The sequence below is a fragment of the Podarcis bocagei genome, assembly GCF_964188305.1.
Source record: "Podarcis bocagei genome assembly, chromosome: 5".
Taxonomy (NCBI): Eukaryota; Metazoa; Chordata; class Lepidosauria; order Squamata; family Lacertidae; genus Podarcis; species Podarcis bocagei.
This window is the reverse complement of record NC_138129.1, coordinates 79,071,770-79,090,127: the sequence shown is the minus strand read 5'-3', so window position 1 is coordinate 79,090,127 and position 18,358 is coordinate 79,071,770. Positions and strand designations below refer to the sequence as shown.

Below are 18,358 nucleotides of genomic sequence, written 5' to 3'. Positions count from 1 at the left end.
TAGTGGTCAACAAAAGAGGTTTAAAGACTGTCTCAAGGCAAATCTTTAAAAATGTAGTATAAACACCAACAACTGAGAAACACTGGCCTGCAAGCGCTCCAACTGGAGAAGAGTCTTTATCAAAGGTGTCATGGGCTTTGAAGACACTCCAACTCAGAACGCAAGGGAGAAACGTGCTAAGAGGAAGGCACACAGAAGGACATGTGGTTCCAGAATTGGCCTCCACAGTCACTTATGGACTCACTGTTAAAACCACGTTTATGGAAGACAATCTTACTCGCCTACGAGTAATCGCCGAAGAAGAAGAAGAAAAAGTGTGTGTGTGTCCCACCCTTCAGAAGCTAGTACTGACTCAAGGCTATCTCTGAAATCATTTTGTCTTTAACCATCAGTCTAGATTATCAGACTACATTTCCCCAAGAGGTAGTTGGCAATCTGAACAGAGACACAAGGGAAGCAGCAGTCTGAGGGGAATGGAAGTAGGTGTAAACAGGGGAAGAATATGTGATTATTTTCATTGCAATCACATATTCTTCGTCTGTTTACACCTACTTCCATTCCCCTCCAACTGTTGCTTCCCTTGTGTCTATTCTTAGATTGTAAACTCCTTGGGGTTAGGATCTGTCTTCTTCCTCTCATTATTTTCTAAGGTTCATGTACATACATGATGCTATATAAATAAGCAAATAAAAATAGCCCTAGTTTATGTACAGCACCAGATGGGCACTGTCCATTGTCTCTCTGTTTGGGAAGGTTCTACAGCTGGGGTGGGGAACCTGTGTCCCTACAGATTTAGTCTAATCTTTCCTGACCACTGACTATGCTAGCTGAGTCCAGCAACATCTGGAGAACCAGAAGCTCCTTGTCCCTGTTCTACAGGACAGGGCAGATAGTGCTATTAATAAATCAACTCCATTTAACAGATTAAAGCAGATAAAATCTCTCTTGCTCAAATCAATCCTTCTTTCCTGTGATTTTAAAGATGGCAAATTGCGTCTGAATCAGCTGCGGGGCCACCAGAACTCAGGGAAAGTGGCATGAGAGCACACCCTCTCTGCAAACAGCAAAAACATCAAGCCCTAAAACACAAAAATAGTGTCATGGCTAGGACAACCACATTGACAGACATCACACTACAGTGGCTGGGTTTACTCACTAATAAAGTTTAGAGATTTTCTTATGGGAAACAAATGGGAGGGTTACAGGATTTGAATTACATTATATCTGGTGTTGGGGGGAAATAATGGTATGTACTGATCCTGATTTAAATGCCTACTCTGGAATTGACCACCATTTACATGTGAATAATGTTTGATTTTCCTTACACAACCTGGTTGCTTGAGCTGCTGGGCTTTAAGAAACATGCTTCCATTTACAGAAAATTTATTCTGCTCTGCTGCATGCCTCAAGTTTTGCCTCTTTTGTCCATTACCCAAGCAAAAATCTTTCTGCCTGTTATGCAAAAAGAGAAAACTAAGGAAATTATGGCTTCTTGGCAACAAAACCACTTGTTCTAGCCTGCTTACATGCTAAATATGTTACACACACATTTGCCCACAGGCTGATGTCATATGGTCAGCAACGTGTCAAAAACATCGTTACAACCCACACTGCTGAGATCACAATTTTTAAACAGACTTGAGGCCTGGAGGAAGCTCAAGGAAGGCATGACATACAGCAGTTTCAAGATTACTCCAAGTACATGGTTCCTTTATTACTGGAAATGTTGAACAAGCATTCAAGCAAGAAAAATGACAGCTCTGTTAGCAATAGTTTGGAAGCCACCAAGGATTACAACTAGACCTACAATAGACCACTGGTCTGACTTAAAATAAGGCAACTTCTGATATTCCTATAACATAAAGAAAATTTAGCTGGTAAGTCCTAGGAAGCAAGCACAATTCATTCGCTATAATTCTTCCTGTTTTCTCATCTCCCCTTCCATTTGCATTTAACAATTTCTAGTAGTTCACGTTCATCTTTCTCACTGGGAGGAGTTAAGGAAGTTCTAACCAACACTTCCTAACCAAATCTATATATCTGTTCAGCTCGCCTGCCCCACCAGGGGTGTATGATGATGTCAAAATCACAGCCTTTAAACATCACTTCCCTTAAGCCTGTTAATTAAAACAAATTTTGAAAATAAATTACTATGTAGTGCAACCCCACACTAAGCCCTGCAATTCTCTTACCCTTTTGCTTCATCCAAGTTCAGAAAAGTTAAACCTTCCAGGCATGTTGCAAAGTCTACCTTTACCTCAATCATTAAAGCATTTGAGCCTTGATCCAGCAAAACATTTATAGACATGCTTGAAGTTCATCAAGTGCGTATATGGGGTACTGCTGACTCAATTGCTCGCAAAGAGGCAAGTAAAATAAAATGAAATGAAAGAGGTAGTAGATGCATGAATCTAAGGGGAGCACCGACAGATAGGTATCACCAGAGCTTGCAGAGCTCATTTCAAAAAGGAACAAGCTCTAGTTCAAGTTCAAGGTGTCCAAAAATGAACTAAATCCAGTTCAGATCTGTCCCTTTACAAAACCGTAGTTCAGTCCATGTTCAATTCGCAGTTCAAGTCCATCCAAATGATCCTCAGCACCCCCAATCACATTTTGCCCATGCCCAGAACAAAACAAAGCAATATTCTGAAGAGTGAGCAATTAACCCATCAAGCTCTACACAGAGTTATTGTGCCTCTCCATGTGCAACACGCTCTCCAAGAACTACAAGTCCCATTCCTTAGTTCCTGCTGGTCTTTTCTGTGCATGGGCAGGTAGAGCCACATCAGAACACAGCGGTAGGCAGCACCATCAGTAATTTAGGGGCATTGAGGACCAGCACCATCAGTAATTTAGGGGCACCGAGATAACATTTACAGCTCCCGGAATATGTGTGAGTTGGGGCCTGTAGTTTCCTGAGTTTATAGGAGAATCGACCCTTGGTCCAGGGGCAAGGGAAGAGCAGCTAAATGTCATTTGACCTTATTTGCCAAAGATGTAAGAAGCTTTAACAAAAAATAAGGACCCAAAGAAGCTCAAGGGCAGACAAAGGATTTTGAGACAGGGTCTTGTATTTACAAAGTTGCTCCAGGCCCAGATGAATTATGTTTGGGCGCTGTATTCAGGTCCAGTATATCCCACAGTGCGCGCGCTCTCTCTCTCTCTCTCCCTCTCTCTCTTGACCTCATGCCTTGATGCTTTGTGAGCTTCCAGAAGCATTTTGCTGGTTGGAATTGCGAAGCCAGGCAAGGTGGACTTTGGTTTCTTCCAGCAAGGCAGTTGCAATGCTTATGTGGGTGTCTGATCCAAACCTTGGTTTTCCAAAGCTCCTAATTATTAACATGTTTTGTGTCTCCTCTCCTGACTATTTTACCCGCCACCCACACACTCCTGTTTTATGCAAAGACGTTAATGTCCTGTACAGATCAATTGGATTCAATGAATTTTACTGTACAGTAGTACCTCGGGTTAAGTACTTAATTCGTTCCGGAGGTCCATTCTTAACCTGAAACTGTTCTTAACCTGAAGCACCACTTTAGCTAATGGGGCCTCCTGCTGCAACTGCGCCGCCAGAGCACGATTTCTGTTCTCATCCTGAAGCAAAGTTCTTAACCTGAAGCACTATTTCTGGGTTAGTGGAGTCTGTAACCTGAAGTGTATGTAACCTGAGGTACCACTGTGTTTTAGGTTTATTAATGTAAAGCTTTTCTTTTTTTTAAGTATGTGGCATTCAATATGAGACCTGCCCTCCTTAGTGTGTTGAGGATTGCAACCCTCATGCTTGACAAACACTTGCAATGAAGATCTGCTGCAGTTTGTATAAAGATTTGCTGCACTTTTAACCTCGGGACAAAGAGAAATGCCAAAGGAATTGGAGGATTTACAGAAAAGAGCACATACTGAACAATGAATGAAATAATAAACAATAGCTATCTAATCTCCCGGGGCCAGCTGCATTTGCTCTGCTATTAATGTGCTAAAGAAAACCCAAAGGCAAATCTAATAAATACAAGAGCTCTATGGCTAGGCCTCACAAAAATCTGCTTTCTATATATACTTAACTGTTTCGTGTCAATGCTCTGTGGAGCATTTCTTCCCACACTTGCAGCTTTCCATATCCAGAGCAGATAAAGGTTCTTTCTATCTATAACTAAACAAGCTGATCTAGCTGTTCACATTTTGCAGTCTGTTCCATGCATTTGGATGGCCATGTTTGTTGTACTTCACAGACAACAATCCTCCACTTCAAGAGCAGTAAGAAGAAGGCAATGAACAAACCTCTAATTGAAGGCATCCTCTGTTTTGGGAATGGGAAATGTTTTTCATTCTGAGGTGAACCAGAGACAACTGTGGATAGAGTAATGAATATAAAATTTATATTTGTACAGTAGGATAGTTTCTACACGCTCATTCATGTACTCTATCCTCCATGCAGTCAAGCAAGAGGCGTATCAGATTTTCAAGGATGTCATCATACTTCAAGGTTGGGGACACATGTGGCATAGAGAGAGCGGGTGTGGCTTAGAAGGACGTGTGGCCTGGGGAATAAATAAATAATAGCAACCATGCGACCCCACCAGCATGGGGTAATGTGTTAACCCCTTCACCTGCTCACTATTTTCTGAGTTGCTATTAGCTCAGCTAAGCAAAGCACATGGGTAACCACATATAACTGTTATAAGTTTGTGGGTGCTATACACCCTAAATTCCCTGGCTCCAGTAGGTGTTAGAATCTAATCAAGACAAATCTCTAAATATAAACTAGGCCAGTTTCCTAACCAGGAAATCACCTCAGGTGAGAGGCCATTAGGAAGACAAAAAGAAGGCAATGAGCCATTAGGAAGGCAGAATGAGTGGGGGCTTTGTGCCAGAAGGCAGTTGGGTAGGGCCCCTCCTTCAGGTGAGAGAGATGGTTAGAAGAACAAAAGCCAGGGTTAAGAGTTTGAGTTGGAGGGGTAAAAGGTTGCAGTCTGGTAAAGGCAGTAAGCTGGAGAGAGGGTCAGAACACAATGTCTGATGTCTGGTTGAATCCTAAGCTGTGGCTATGGGAGAAACAATACCCTATTAGGGTGTTGTTGCTGTTGCTATGATGTGGAGGGGTTCACGACACCCCAATAGGGTCAACCTCCTTCACACTGCTACACTCTCAGTCTGAATCAGCAATGCCCACTGCTGCTATGATTGTTTGTTTGTTTGTTTTAATGTGGTAGACCCTGTTCACACGAGCGCTCGTATCATGTCCGTTTTGGCCCACAGTTCGGTTTATGCAGTTTTGCAAACGTAGGCTTCAGCTGTGAAGACAGCATGGACATTTCTTTAAAAGAAAAGAAACATGAAGTAGGTTATGCAGTTGATTCTCCCAAACACCCAAAAAGAATTCAAACTGTCCACATTAGGCTTTGACATGTGTGACAATGAAGTCACACTAAATTCGTTGTGCGGACAGAACCCAAATTGCCGAAAATCTTCAGGACCAAAGGCAGAGATGATACTATAAACTATAAACAACAGATCACTTTATTCCTTTGTTTTTACAGCATCCAGACAATCCTATTCCTCTTTCCTTCTTCCACTGGTAACCTCCAGCAGCAACAGGTTGTGCTATAGCAGTGTTTCCCAACCTTTTTTGGGCAAAGGCACACTTGTTTCATGAAAAAAATCTCGAGGCACACCACCATTACAGCCCCGTGATGTCAGCGCGCAGCGTCACGCCGGGAGGGTCATGAATTGCTAGCAAATTACATAATCACCTCCTTGAGGGCTGGCTCATCTTCTCCGAAGGCAGAACCCCATTAATTAACAGGACAGACTCACACCATAGCCAAGACGAGGGGGGAAAACCTCAGTCATGCACAGTCATGCACATGTGGGGGCTAAATGAGGACGAAGACCGGGCAGAGAGCAGGGTTCAAATCACCCCACCTGGCCAGGACAATCCCTGGGTGCTCCCTTGGGCCACTCGCCTGACCCACCTCGCAGGGCTGTTGTTGCGAGGATAACACGGGGAGAACCACGCGCGCCCCCGGGAGCTCCTTGGAGGAGAAAGCGGGCGATGAATGCAATGCACGAAATATATGAGAGGCGACCAGGTTTTGCAGGTGAGGGGCCCCCGCCAGCCTCCGCTTCCAACACCCGGCGCAACGACGCCGAAGTTTCCCCCCGGGCTCGGCTCGGGGAGCAGCGCTGCTCCCCCCCCCGGCTCCCCTTCACCCTCCCGGCTCTCTCTGCCACCCACTGGGGACCCCCTCACCTGCCAAGTCCGGAGCGCCGGTGGAAGTTGCTTGCATGCATGCAGGGCGCCGCGTTGCCATTGCATTGCACTGCACTCCATGCAACGCCTGCACGCATGCATTGCCTTGCACACCCGCCAAGGGGTCTCCCCGCGGTCCGATGCGTCCCCTGCGGCGCGGATGCAGCATTGCAAAAATAAAAAACCCCCCGACGCAGCCCTACCTGGGGGGCAGCCTCCGCCTCCGCCGCTCCGCCTCCGCAGGGATCCCCGGGCTCCATCCTGCCGCCCGATCTCCGCGGGGGCGCAGGCAGGCTGCGTGGGGTCTGCGCGGAAGAGCCCCTGCCCGCCCGGCCGCCACCGCTGTGCTCATTCCATGGCCGGGAGAAGAGTGCTTCAAACAAAACGCCCGGCCCGCCAGGCCACGCTGGGAAACGTAGTTCGCGCACCCCGCGGGCGCGGAGCCCAAGGGCGAGGGGACTACGGATCCCGGCAGCCCCCGCACCGGGGACGGAGGGGGAGAGGCCGGGTGCAGAGATGGAGGGACGGGTGGGCAAGCGAGTGAGTGAGTGGCAGCCGCCAAGCCTTGGCCGAGAGCCAGGAAGGGCCTCCCCGGAGGAGGAGGAGGGAGGCGCAGAGCGGGAGGGAGGGAGGGAACCCCAGGGGTCATCTAGTGACAGTGCCCCAATCGAAAATTTGACTTTAAAAAAAAAAACTTCGATTTTTTTAATTTTTCCCGCGGCACACCAGGCAACATCTGTGCCGCGGAACAGTGGTTGGGAAACACTGTGCTATAGTAAGGCCTAGGGGCCAGATCCAGCCCAGTCGCCTTGGACCGCAGACAGTCTTTTTATTTAAAATGCATCTCTGGGTTATTTGTGGGGCCTGCCTGTTGTTTTTACATGGGTAGAATGTGTGCTTTTATCTAAAATGCATCTCTGGGTTATTTGTGGGGCATAGGAATTCATTCATTCCCCCCCCCAATATAGTCCGGCCCCCCACAGGGTCTGAGAGACAGTGGACTGGCCCCCTGCTGAAAAAGTTTGCTGACCTCTGTGCTATACTGTAGCTTCTGCCTTAGAGCAACAGCTGATAGGATAAGGCATTTTTTTATGGGAGCTCATGGGAGAAACTGCCACAAGGATTGTTATTTTCACTGTAATTGATGAGCATCATTTAAGCACCAATAACCAGCAGAGAGGCAGTTAACTAACAGAATAATATGTTGCCATTCATGGCCTGAGGCTCAGTCCCTGCCATGCAGGGATGGATCTGCTAATGGAGACCATGAAGAGCTGCTGGCAGTCAGTAGACTCCAACATTCCAGAAGAGGGGCTGAAGCATGCCATTAAGCCCTTGGTACCATGGATGCCCCTATTCCCTCTGCCAGTATGGAGAGTGATATTATCCAAGGAAAGTGAATAGTAATGCACCAGACTCCCTAGTGCTACCTGCACAACAGCAGGCTCACATAAGAGGAGATGCAGAAGCCTCAGAATTGGGGAGAAAGCACAATACCAATACCCGTGCTTTGACTCACTGGGCAAAGGGGAAGGTGGAACACTAAGAGACACTGAGCCGATGCACTTTTACCCATCATGCACTGGCTCCAGGGCTTCAATGCTGGTTAAAACAAACCACAGTTTCCCTGTTATGCCTGGAATGAGAAACTGTAGCTTTACTGTCAGTTTACTAACCGCATTTTAATCCTGGTTTCAGATCCTGATTAGCCACAGCAGAAGAGGATTTGGGGGAGCACGACTGGTGCAGTCACACTGGTCACTGAGTCTTGGGGGCAACGCCAGGGACCCCACAAATATGATTTACAATAGTTTTGCAAGAGGTGGAGGGGCGCCGGGTTTTAGCATTGTACAGGACACCGCTGAAATTTGAGACCCCAAGATCCACCACTGGGCAGAGTTTCTAGTGTTGGATTTATTAGGAAATGGATTTGCTTTAACAGAGATCAAAGTGCTAAAACCAGCATATGAGGAAGGAGAGAGGGAAGGCATGAGAAATGAACTTGAAAGGCTAACATAGGCGCCGACTCCATGGGGCTTGAGGGGGCTCGAGCCCCCTCAAAAAAATTTTTGGGGGGGCTCAGCCCCCCCAATAATCTCGGGCGGGCGCCCTTCCAGCAGAGCGCCGCCGCCGTCCCCCGCCTCCTCCCCACCTGCTCCTTCGCCAGCCAGCCAGCCAGCCGCGCGCCCTAATCGGAGAGCCCCGGCCGTCCCCCGCGAGATTAGGGAATCCCCGGGGGCGGGGGCTCCTGCCTCGCTGCTTCGCAGCACCACCGCCACTGCCAAGGCACTGCCGGAAATCCCGCGAGAACAGGGGAATCCCGACTGGCCACACCTCCCAGCCAGCCAATCGGCTGGCTGGGGGGCGTGGCTTGCCCTATTTAGGACCGGAGCCACTTTATTTGCATATTCATGAGCTTATTTATTATTCATGAGCTTTCCCGGGGCCCCCCAATATTTTTTCTAAGTCCGCGTCCCTGAAGGCTAATAGTCATTCCTAGCTTCATATGAAACCAGTATCACTGTATCCGAACTGGCTCAATTATAACTTGTTTATCACATAGTTGCAATAGTAGTTCTAAGAGCTGACTGAGATCAGTGATGCAGTTAGGTAATAGGGGGGATTATTTAGATAGCAATGTGCTTTCCAAAATGTGTACTTCTTCAAAACGTGGTGGCACAACCCTGCTTGAAAGAATGTACACATTTTTAGTGTAAAAAAAATAAAATTGTGCCTGAATATAAAACGTTTCAGAATCACTGGAGTAGAATATTGCCCATGATATAATTCAATAAGATTTAATATCTCTTCTATTAAAAAAGTATTTGAAAAATGGATAAAATATCTTCATGCCCCTAGTCCTGGACATGCATACCAAAAAGTTAAAAAAGAAAGCAAGCTGGCCATAATGTAGCAAACCATGCAAAGTGGATTTAGACAGACATTTTTCAAGTGTTTCTGTACGCCCTGAAGCTGAGACAGCATCATACTCATCAGAGCTCAGCATTTGCTGCCAAATGGATAAACCCAAAGGCATGCAATGCATTTTCTTCCTACACGTCACACCAGACTATAAATTTGTTCGAAATGCAGTACAGAAATTGCCTTGGAAACATTTGGCAAAAGACAACAGATTTTAGGCTGCAGTGTGAGAAACGTTTTAGATTCTAAATAAAGCACCGCTTCCCCCCACAGGAGATTTGATTAGGCAGGAACAATAATTATAAATGGGGGGAAGAGCTGTAATAAAGCCAAATCCCTAAATTAGAAGCACTTCCAAAAATGGAAGGAGAAAAATTGGCTTCTGAAACTTGAACTTCAATGGAATAATCAAGGCCCCTGGAGCAGAGTTAGTCATTCAGGTTGTTATATCCACAAAGAGAAGTGAAAGGCACTCGGAGGGCTTGGTTCATTATTGAGACCTTTCCTTGTGTCTGGTGAACTGTGAAAATGCCTTTGTCCATACTGCAGATGTGCTGGATGCAATAACTGCACTGAATCTGGATCTGTATTTCAAGTTCCAGTGCAATGTGTAGGTGCAGATTGTGCCCTCTTTGCTACACTTCACTATCTTACCCCAAGATCAGTTTAGACACTTCTTGGCCTCCCTCAAAAGAAAGTGCAGGGCCATCCGCAATCACAGTCAAACTGAGATTAAGGTAGAAACTGAATGTGAAAGGAGAATGGGAGAAGAAATCACAGGAGATGGGTAAAAATAGTTTAAGAAGCATGTGGGGGTAGGAAGGGGGAAAATATATAAATGAAAAAGTCTTCTCTACTAAGAACCTTTGGATCAGCAAATTCTGCCTAAAACTAGGAGGCTGAATAGCTGTACTTGGCTTGAGGAAAGCTGAGGTATGGAATTCCTTGCCATAAGAAACATGCCATGGCAAAGAATTTCAAAGTTTTCAAAGATGAATTAGACATCAGCAGAAAGTGATGTCAATAATCGCTAGCTGATTATACCAAACTCTACCTCCATGTGCCACCATTTTGTGACAGATTTGCCCCAGCACCACCATTTTGTAACTGGTGGGCGTCGGTAATCTTCAGCTATCTCAGGTGGACCCTGGCAGTAGAAAGTTTGAAGATCTCATGCTTTCGAGATCCTCTCGGAAGGCTGATGCTCTGAACCCCTCCATTGTAGGCTCAGGTTGTATATATGTGTAAATAAACCATATATTATAAAGACATCAGAGTCTCCTTTGTGCCTCATTATTTTCCAAAAGGAAACACAGGCACTTGGTGGGCACCTGAAACTGTCTGGAATCTTGCACTGTTGTGGAGACTGGGCGTGGAGTTTAACAATATTGTTACAGATTTGGGGTAACAGAGTTTGGGGATGCAAGGGCACCCATAATTGCTAAAGTTAGTGAGTGTTAAAACTTATTAAAACGGTAGAATTTAGATAATATTTGGTGCATTGAAAGGAAGATGCAGGCTAGTAGAAAAATACAGGGTAAACTCCCGTTTCAGTCCAGGGTCTCGCTTGGGGATAGTAGCTGTTAAGCATAACAAACAGTGTTGATATCCCATCACAGGAAAATCCTTGAGTCTGTGGCAATGGAGGTTGCCAAGGTTATGCAGAGTGATGACGTACGGTTAGAGGAAAATGGTCACCTTTTAAATCTAGACTTGGAATAGCAAAGGGGCAGGGCAAGCAGACAGAAAGGCAAGGTGTTCTGGGAACTAGAAGAAGGAAGCAGGGAGAATTTCATGCGACAGCTGAAGGTCCGAACCATCTTTGCAGGCTGGCTGAAGGCAGGCTGGGACAGAGACACGGAGATGCCTTGGAATTAGATGCTGCTCTGCTGTAAGGAACAAACCCCTCTTGGGATGTGGATGCTATCAACTCTGCACTCCCTCCATTGAAAGCTTCCAGTGTAAAATAAACCACATTACTTAAAGTCCCCCCTGCGTCTTAATTCCCAACAGATACACGCCCTGGAACTCCCTGGAATTTTGCTAAAACACAACAGAGATTGGGGGTGGAGCGCAACTTTCGTAGCAATAGCACACCTTCATTTCAACTGCAGGCAGTTTCATTTTTTCCACAACAGGGCCTGCAATTGTTTAATTGCCTCCTTTAAAAAATGCCTTCCTGAAGCACTGAGCCTTGCCCCAGTGGAATTGTAGGTGTCATGAGGAAGGGAAAAAACACACCTCTGGGTCAGATCTCGGCAGGTACAAACCAGCAAAGTGCTGCTCAAAGCGAAAGAGACTTGCCTGTCTGCATTAGCTGAGGCGCTGAAAATTTGCATCCATCTGAGGCAGCTTCCCCTTTTGTTTGCTCTTTCCACTTATACTTCATAACCATTCAGCTTGCAGAAGCTATTTCCATCTGAATGCATCTCTCCGCTTTATCTGAATGGACTACTCTGTTTAACCAGTTGCTTCTCTGAGGGCTCAAACTGTCACAGACATTACTCATACTCTTCAGTCTGAAATGAGACAAGAGGGTTCCCCGCTCCTCCTCAACAATAGCCCAGATCAGCCTGAACGAGTACTTTAGCTTCTGCTTACAAGTAGGCAGAGGCCATATCAAATAACTCACCAAACAGCCCATCAATAACCCCATTCATACTTTATAATCCCCAAACTTACTTTGTTCAAATCATTGTGCGGAGCTGCCATAACCAGGGGCCATTAGCCACGATCCTGACAAATTGTTTGCCACACAAAAACTCTGGCCACTTGAAAAGATACTATTCACATGGTCTGTGGTGAGCAGACTCTGCTCTCAGACTTGAATATGCAGCTCATGCCCACAGTTTCGCTGGATCATATACTACAGAGAAGCTTGAGGGTGAAACACAACTCAGGACCATGTTTTGGTAATGATACCCTCTCACAAGCAACTGCCTCAGCATTTCAAACACCCTTTGGATCAGCAAGTCCGCTTCAGAATTAAAATTAAAGCTGCAATTATTATAAAGAGGTGTTTCTTACGAAGGTATTGTGTTAGAAGTCACCCGTTCGCCCCTCCACCGGGCGAACTCCCCCCTCAGTCATGTACGAACATGACTCTTTGCTGCTACACATTTTGGTTTCCTGGTGATATTCTCAAAGCTCTATCATTAAAACAACACAGTTAAGTCATCTCATCTCACCCCCAGCTGGAACTTTGGTGTCTCCTGTTGGGCAGGAAATCTGCTAGAAGACTCACCATTGTTCTTCATGCTCAGATGAGTATTTGTAGCATGCTGGAAATGGCCTGCTAGCAGTTTGTGTCAGGGCCTGTCAGGCAGAGTGAGGCAACTGCTTCAAGTGGCAGACATTGGTGAAAGCCCTCCCACCCCAAAACCCGAGCCATTTTCCTGTCTTGGAAATCAGTTGTGCTGCTGGATTGGAACTGGGATTGTTAACTTTAAAACAACAGCCTTGCTGTGTGTGCCAAGGTGAACAGGCCTGGGATTTTCCTTTGAAAAGGGGGTGTAAGGACAAATAATCAAGCAAAATAGAGGTTCAAAAGCTCTGTTTCCTAACCAGTTTTGCACAGCTAGGGCTTCCTCTCCCTAATGGAAAACTACCCTTGAGAAAGGGAAATTGGAATTTGTAGAGAAGGAGTTGTCCTACCTAAGCAGACTACTCACACACTTACTAGGGATGAGGTCATACTCACAGTCAGGAGCCTGGCTGGGGATCCTTGGGGCAAGCAAAAATAGGAGAAAGGTTAGGTGTTGAGAGAAGAAGATGCTGCAGATATGTTGCCTCTTTGAGTTCACTGTGTAACTTTCTCTGAACTGGAACAGAGAGTTATGTGACAGAAAACTATGTACATGTTAGTGGCTTGAAATACAGTGAGGTCATTTCCCTCAACTGCATTTCAAGTTGCTTTCTTATGTTCCTATGCAAACCAGGGTGCAGGGCTGTCTTCGCCTGATACACATTATTTCATCCCTGCGCTGAATACTGCAGCTTCTGTTTTCTAATCAGATGGACTGAAGCTGGTTTGAGGGAAAGTGCATCTAGCAGGAGTGTTACTCAAGAAGCTACAGGATACAGATGAATTCTGGCTAACATCATGTGTACTTAAGACATCAGTAGTATGCATAGGTGCCGACTCCATGGGGCCTGAGGGGGCCCGAGCCCCCTCAAAAATTCGTTTGGGGGGGCTCTGCCCCCCCAATAATCTCGGGCGCCCCTCCAGCAGAGTGCCACCGCCGCCCCTCCCCCAGCCCAAAATGCACAGGGTCGGGCTGCATGCCTCCTGCCCTCCCTCCCGAGCAAAAGCTCCACCCAATTTCCTTCGGAGCTGATTAATAGGCGCAGCACGCTCTCCCCTATTCGCTCACGAGGAGGCGGTGCCACTTTATCTGCATATTCATGAGCTTATTTATTATTCATGAGCTTATTTATTATTCATGAGCTTTCGCGGGCTCCCCCAATGTTTTTTATAAGTCGGCGCCCCTGGTAGTATGTAAATGGGAATGTGTACAAAGCCTAAGTTGGGTCCATTCGTTTTAATGGATCTACTCTGAGGAAAACTTAGTTGAAAATATGCACAGCACCCAAGACTAGTCAAGTTGTTTTGACATCTGAGGCAGATATGGCCACAAGGACCTTTCCTCCTTACTGGCAGTTGTTGTTGTTATCCTTTTTGTAAACCACTTTGAGGGTTTCTTTTAACAATCAAGTAGTGTGAATTTTTTGAAATGAATAAATATTCTTATTAGCTACCTTTTCATAATACCAAAAATCTGCCTGAAGTGGCCACCTCCCTCTGCCTAATTGGGTGGATCCTTTCATCACACTTCAAGACTCAAATTATGCCCCCCACAAAAAATATGGAAATATTGTGTGATTCAGCCCCACTTATGGAATAAATGCCATAGGTTATATTATACGTGGTGGAGGGGGATTTCAACCTGCTGTTATGAATCTGCTTTGGACTTGCCTGCTTCTTCCTTCCAACCTCTTTCTCTTCCCTGCTCCAATTCCCCCTCTCACTGCCTAGTTTGTGCTAACCATAGTTTGCTGTTACATCCAGATTGGGCAAACTATAGTTTCCACATGCTACAGTTTACATCCAAGCTGCTGTTTGAAGTGAATTTGCAATTCTGGTTTGGATTCAAACTATTGCTCTGGGTTTGAGGGTGGGTCTGAGTGGCCTTTCAGGATGTCTTGTAAGCCAGAGATTTTGAGCATGAAAGGCTCAGGGTTAGGAAGAGTGCAGGAATTGGTTTGGCAAGAACTTTGCCTGGACACGTCCCTGTGCTAACTGATGGTTTTTAGCTCAGCAACTACCTTTGTGAAGGATCCTGAAAGCTGGTGTAATGATTCATATTTTTGCCCTCCGTCTGTTCTCAAGAAAGAGGACAACCTAAGCCCTTGCATTTTTAAAATCAGTATCTGAAGAAAAGATCAGGACAAAGGTCAAAGAGCTTAGAAGATTTCTTGGGTAACCTTTGGGGGTCTCCCAGCCAGTGTGGTGTAGTGGTTAAGAGTGGTAGACTCGTAATCTGGTGTCCACATGCAGCTGCTGGGTGACCTTGGGCTAGTCACACTTCTCTGAAGTCTCTCAGCCCCACTCACCTCACAGAGTGTTTGTTGTGGGGGAGGAAGGGAAAGGAGAATGTTAGCCGCTTTGAGACTCCTTCGGGTAGTGACAGTGGCGTAGCATGGGTTGTCAGCACCCGGGGCAAGGCAAGTAATTTGCACCCCCTAACCCGTGGATTTGCGCCCCCTAACCCGTGGGTTTGCGCCCCCTAACCCTAACCCCCAGATGTTGCGCCCGGTGCGGCCGGTCCCCCTGCACCCCCCAAGCTACGCCACTGGGTAGTGATAAAGCGGGATATCAAATCCAAACTCCTCCTCCTCCTCCTCTTCTTCTTCTCCTCCTCCCATACCAGTCACAAATGGTTGCATCCCTCCCTCATCCGTTCTTCGCACACCACAAAACCATTCAGCAACATCTGCAGTCTAAAGTTCCCTTAGAATAAATTATTTTAACACCCAGGAATGTATTTCAAAGGCTACTGAAGCTTAAGAGGAAAACCTCCCTTTGCCTTTAGGGAACTTTGGAGAGGATTATAGATGACTAAAGCACTGCAAACAATTGTCTCCTCATTTCAGATGAACCAAGTGCGGTAGCCAGAAGGCAGGAAAGCAAGGTAGGTACAGGACATTCAAGTTACATTACATGCGCAACAAAATCACTCCCTTGCCACATGCCACACCAGTTTGTCTGCTGAGGAACAGAGGAAACAGACTTCTACCTGCTGAGACCACTTCTCCCAAAGGGTCTTCTTTGTTGCTGGCTCTCCCAGAATCGCGAGCAGAGAAAAATATTCAACGTTACCTGCTGCCTCTAACTGGAGACAGCAGGGATTGAAACTGGCAACTTCTGCATACAAGCAAGCATCCGCTCTACCACTGAACTAGGTTATTTCTCCTGAGACACCCCCCCCCATGCACCTTGCCGTGGAACCACCCACACAGCACAGAGAATTCTGTAGAAAGTCCTAAAGGGTCCACTCAGTTTGCAGGGGGCATCAGAGCTTTGTTACACCCCTTCATGGGAGTCTACCCAAGAACAACCAACACTCCCTTGTGGTTCCACTCTTTAGTGGATGATCAGAAGTGGTGTGCAAGTTGTCTTTCTGGAAGAGTTGTCTGCTGTTATGTATCTGCTCCTAGAGGAACCGCAATATGCTCTTGAGGAGCCCCAGGAGCACAGCGTTGAAAATCCACTAACTTACTGGCGAAGGTATGCCTTCCTGTTTCTATTCTGTGATAAAAGAGTCCTTGTCTGTCATCTTGAGGAAATGTCCTCCAAGCCTTCCACGACAGGATGCAACCCACTTATAGGCCAGAACATACAAATGTCATGCATAAGACCTACTGCTTTTTAGACCCTTCTGGTATAATTGCCAAGACTGTGCTGTCCTCTGTTGCCTTAGAGTCAAATATGAGCTCATATCCTTTGCACATTCAGCTTCCAAAGCAATGAAGGAAAAAGCATGTTGTTTTGTAATATACAAAATGCAGAAAGAACTAGCAAAAATGTTTTTATTACATCACAATAGCAATGAAGTGTTTTCTATTGCTATGCCGCCTTCAGAGGCTCAAACCAGAAAAGGCTCCATTTTTTCCCTCCTTAGAGATGAAACAACTGAGCAGAAACTGGACTTAGCTGCCCAGGAAGAGTGAAAAAGCAGAAAGAAATGAAGTTTCCAAAACATAAGAAGATGGTACCAAGAATAGGTCCTCATAAAATACTGACTAAAATATTTCCAAATTAGGAGGCAGGCTGTAAAACCTTTATTATCCTAAGATCAATTGCTATTGTTAAGGAAACAACTGGGGTGGTGATACCACCTCTCTATGCATAAGGTCTTAGAATTTTGCATTTGTATTATCCTTGAAGATGCTATAATAAAAGCAAAACCTTCAAGGATCCCCACACTGAGTCAGCAAAGCAGATGTCTGGAAGTCTCAACTGCTACATTGCTTTGAGTACAGTGGTACCTCGGGTTACAGACGCTTCAGGTTACACACGCTTCAGGTTACAGACTCCGCTATCCCAGAAATAGTACCTCAAGTTAAGAACTTTGCTTCAGGATGAGAACAGAAATCGCATGGTGGCAGTGGGAGGCCCCATTAGCTAAAGTGGTATCTCAGGTGAAGAACAGTTTCAGGTTAAGAATGGACCTCCAGAACGAATAAAGTTCTTAACCTGAGGTACCACTGTATTTGTAAAGTTACAAATTACTGTTATGGTACAATATAACTCTACCTCACCATGTTCAGGAAAGATCAAATCCCCCCAAAAGATAAATATGTCAGGGAACCTGAATACCACCATACAGTATGAAAGGTCCATGCAAAATTCCAGGAGCCTAGGGTCTAACCTTGTCTCTTGAATCTAAGCAAGGTGTCATCTTGACAAACTACCGTATTTTTCGCTCTATAACACGCACCCGACCATAACACGCACGTAGTTTTTAGAGGAGGAAAATCCGTAGGCATGCCACCCGTAGGCATTCCCTCCATAACACTCACAGACATTTCCCCTTACTTTTTAGGAGGAAAAAAGTGAGTGTTATGGTGCAAAAAATATGGTAACTGCTTTGTTTCAAATGGCTTGCATTTTACAAGCTGGTAGAAGGTTTTCCATGGAGTGTTCTTGCTAGTGCTAGTTTCCTCTGAACTATGAAAAGATCTCAGAAGCTATCCATGATCTCATGCTTCCTGGAATTTTCCTAAATACATAGGAAAGTACACAGTGGCTCTTGTAACTTCATAGCAAGGAGAAAGACCGAACAAAAGAAATGCCCATCTCTTGATGAAGCAACGCTGTAAGAAGTACACATAGTTCGAGCATGAAGGTTGCAATAGTGCACAGTCAGGATGGGGAACCAATGGCTCACCAGATGTTGTTGGACTCCGACTCCCATCAGACCCAGCCAGAATGTAAAATGGCCAGGGGTTATAGGAGCTGTAGTCCTATAACATCTGGAATACCACAGCTTTTCTATCCCTGGCAGTGAGTCCCATTGAACTCAATGGGGCTTGCTTCTGAGGAAGCATGTATCAGATTGCATTGTAGATTTCTTAGGCACATACTGGGAAAGCATCTTAAAGATACACCTAAAGTTGTTAAAAACAAAGGTCCGTATAGCTAAAGCCATGGTTTTCCCAGTAGTGATGTATGGAAGTGAGAGCTGGACCATAAAGAAGGCTGATCGCCGAAGAATTGATGCTTTTGAATTATGGTGCTGGAGGAGACTCTTGAGAGTCCCATGGACTGCAAGATCAAACCTATCCATTCTTAAGGAAATCAGCCCTGAGTGCTCACTGGAAGGACGGATTGTGAAGCTGAGGCTCCAATACTTTGGCCACCTCATGAGAAGAGAAGACTCCCTGGAAAAGACCCTGATGTTGGGAAAGATGGAGGGCACAAGGAGAAGGGGACGACAGAGGACGCGATGGTTGGACAGTGTTCTCGAAGCTACAAACATGAGTCTGACCAAACTGCGGGAGGCAGTGGAAGACAGGAGTGCCTGGCGTGCTCTGGTCCATGGGGTCATGAAGAGTCGGACACGACTAAACGACTAAACAACAACAACAAAGTTGTTAAGTGGTAATGTGACAACATGTGTTTGC

General features: G+C 45.8%; 1 protein-coding gene and 1 long non-coding RNA gene across 3 annotated transcripts in view; one reads left to right on the top strand and one right to left on the bottom strand.

The window, feature by feature from the left end:
- The window catches only part of LOC308587423 (uncharacterized protein), a 47,693-nt gene that overhangs the window by 8,555 nt on the left and 20,780 nt on the right, over window positions 1-18,358 (bottom strand). Inside the window, exons 4-5 of one of the 2 annotated variants that reach the window (XM_081195075.1) lie at window positions 4,279-4,347; window positions 1,377-1,452 (exon numbers count right to left, since the gene is read on the bottom strand). In XM_081195075.1, coding sequence (XP_081051201.1) covers window positions 1,406-1,452; window positions 4,279-4,347 — 116 coding nt within the window. In that variant the 3' untranslated portion in view covers window positions 1,377-1,405. Of the gene's footprint in view, window positions 1-1,376; window positions 1,453-4,278; window positions 4,348-4,477; window positions 5,041-18,358 lie in introns of those variants that run through there. The other variant, XM_081195074.1, reaches the window with a different exon arrangement.
- Window positions 12,435-16,822, top strand: LOC308587443. Its single transcript, XR_014008388.1, has 3 exons — window positions 12,435-12,648; window positions 15,326-15,363; window positions 16,314-16,822. It is a non-coding gene; the product is annotated as an uncharacterized lncRNA (long non-coding RNA).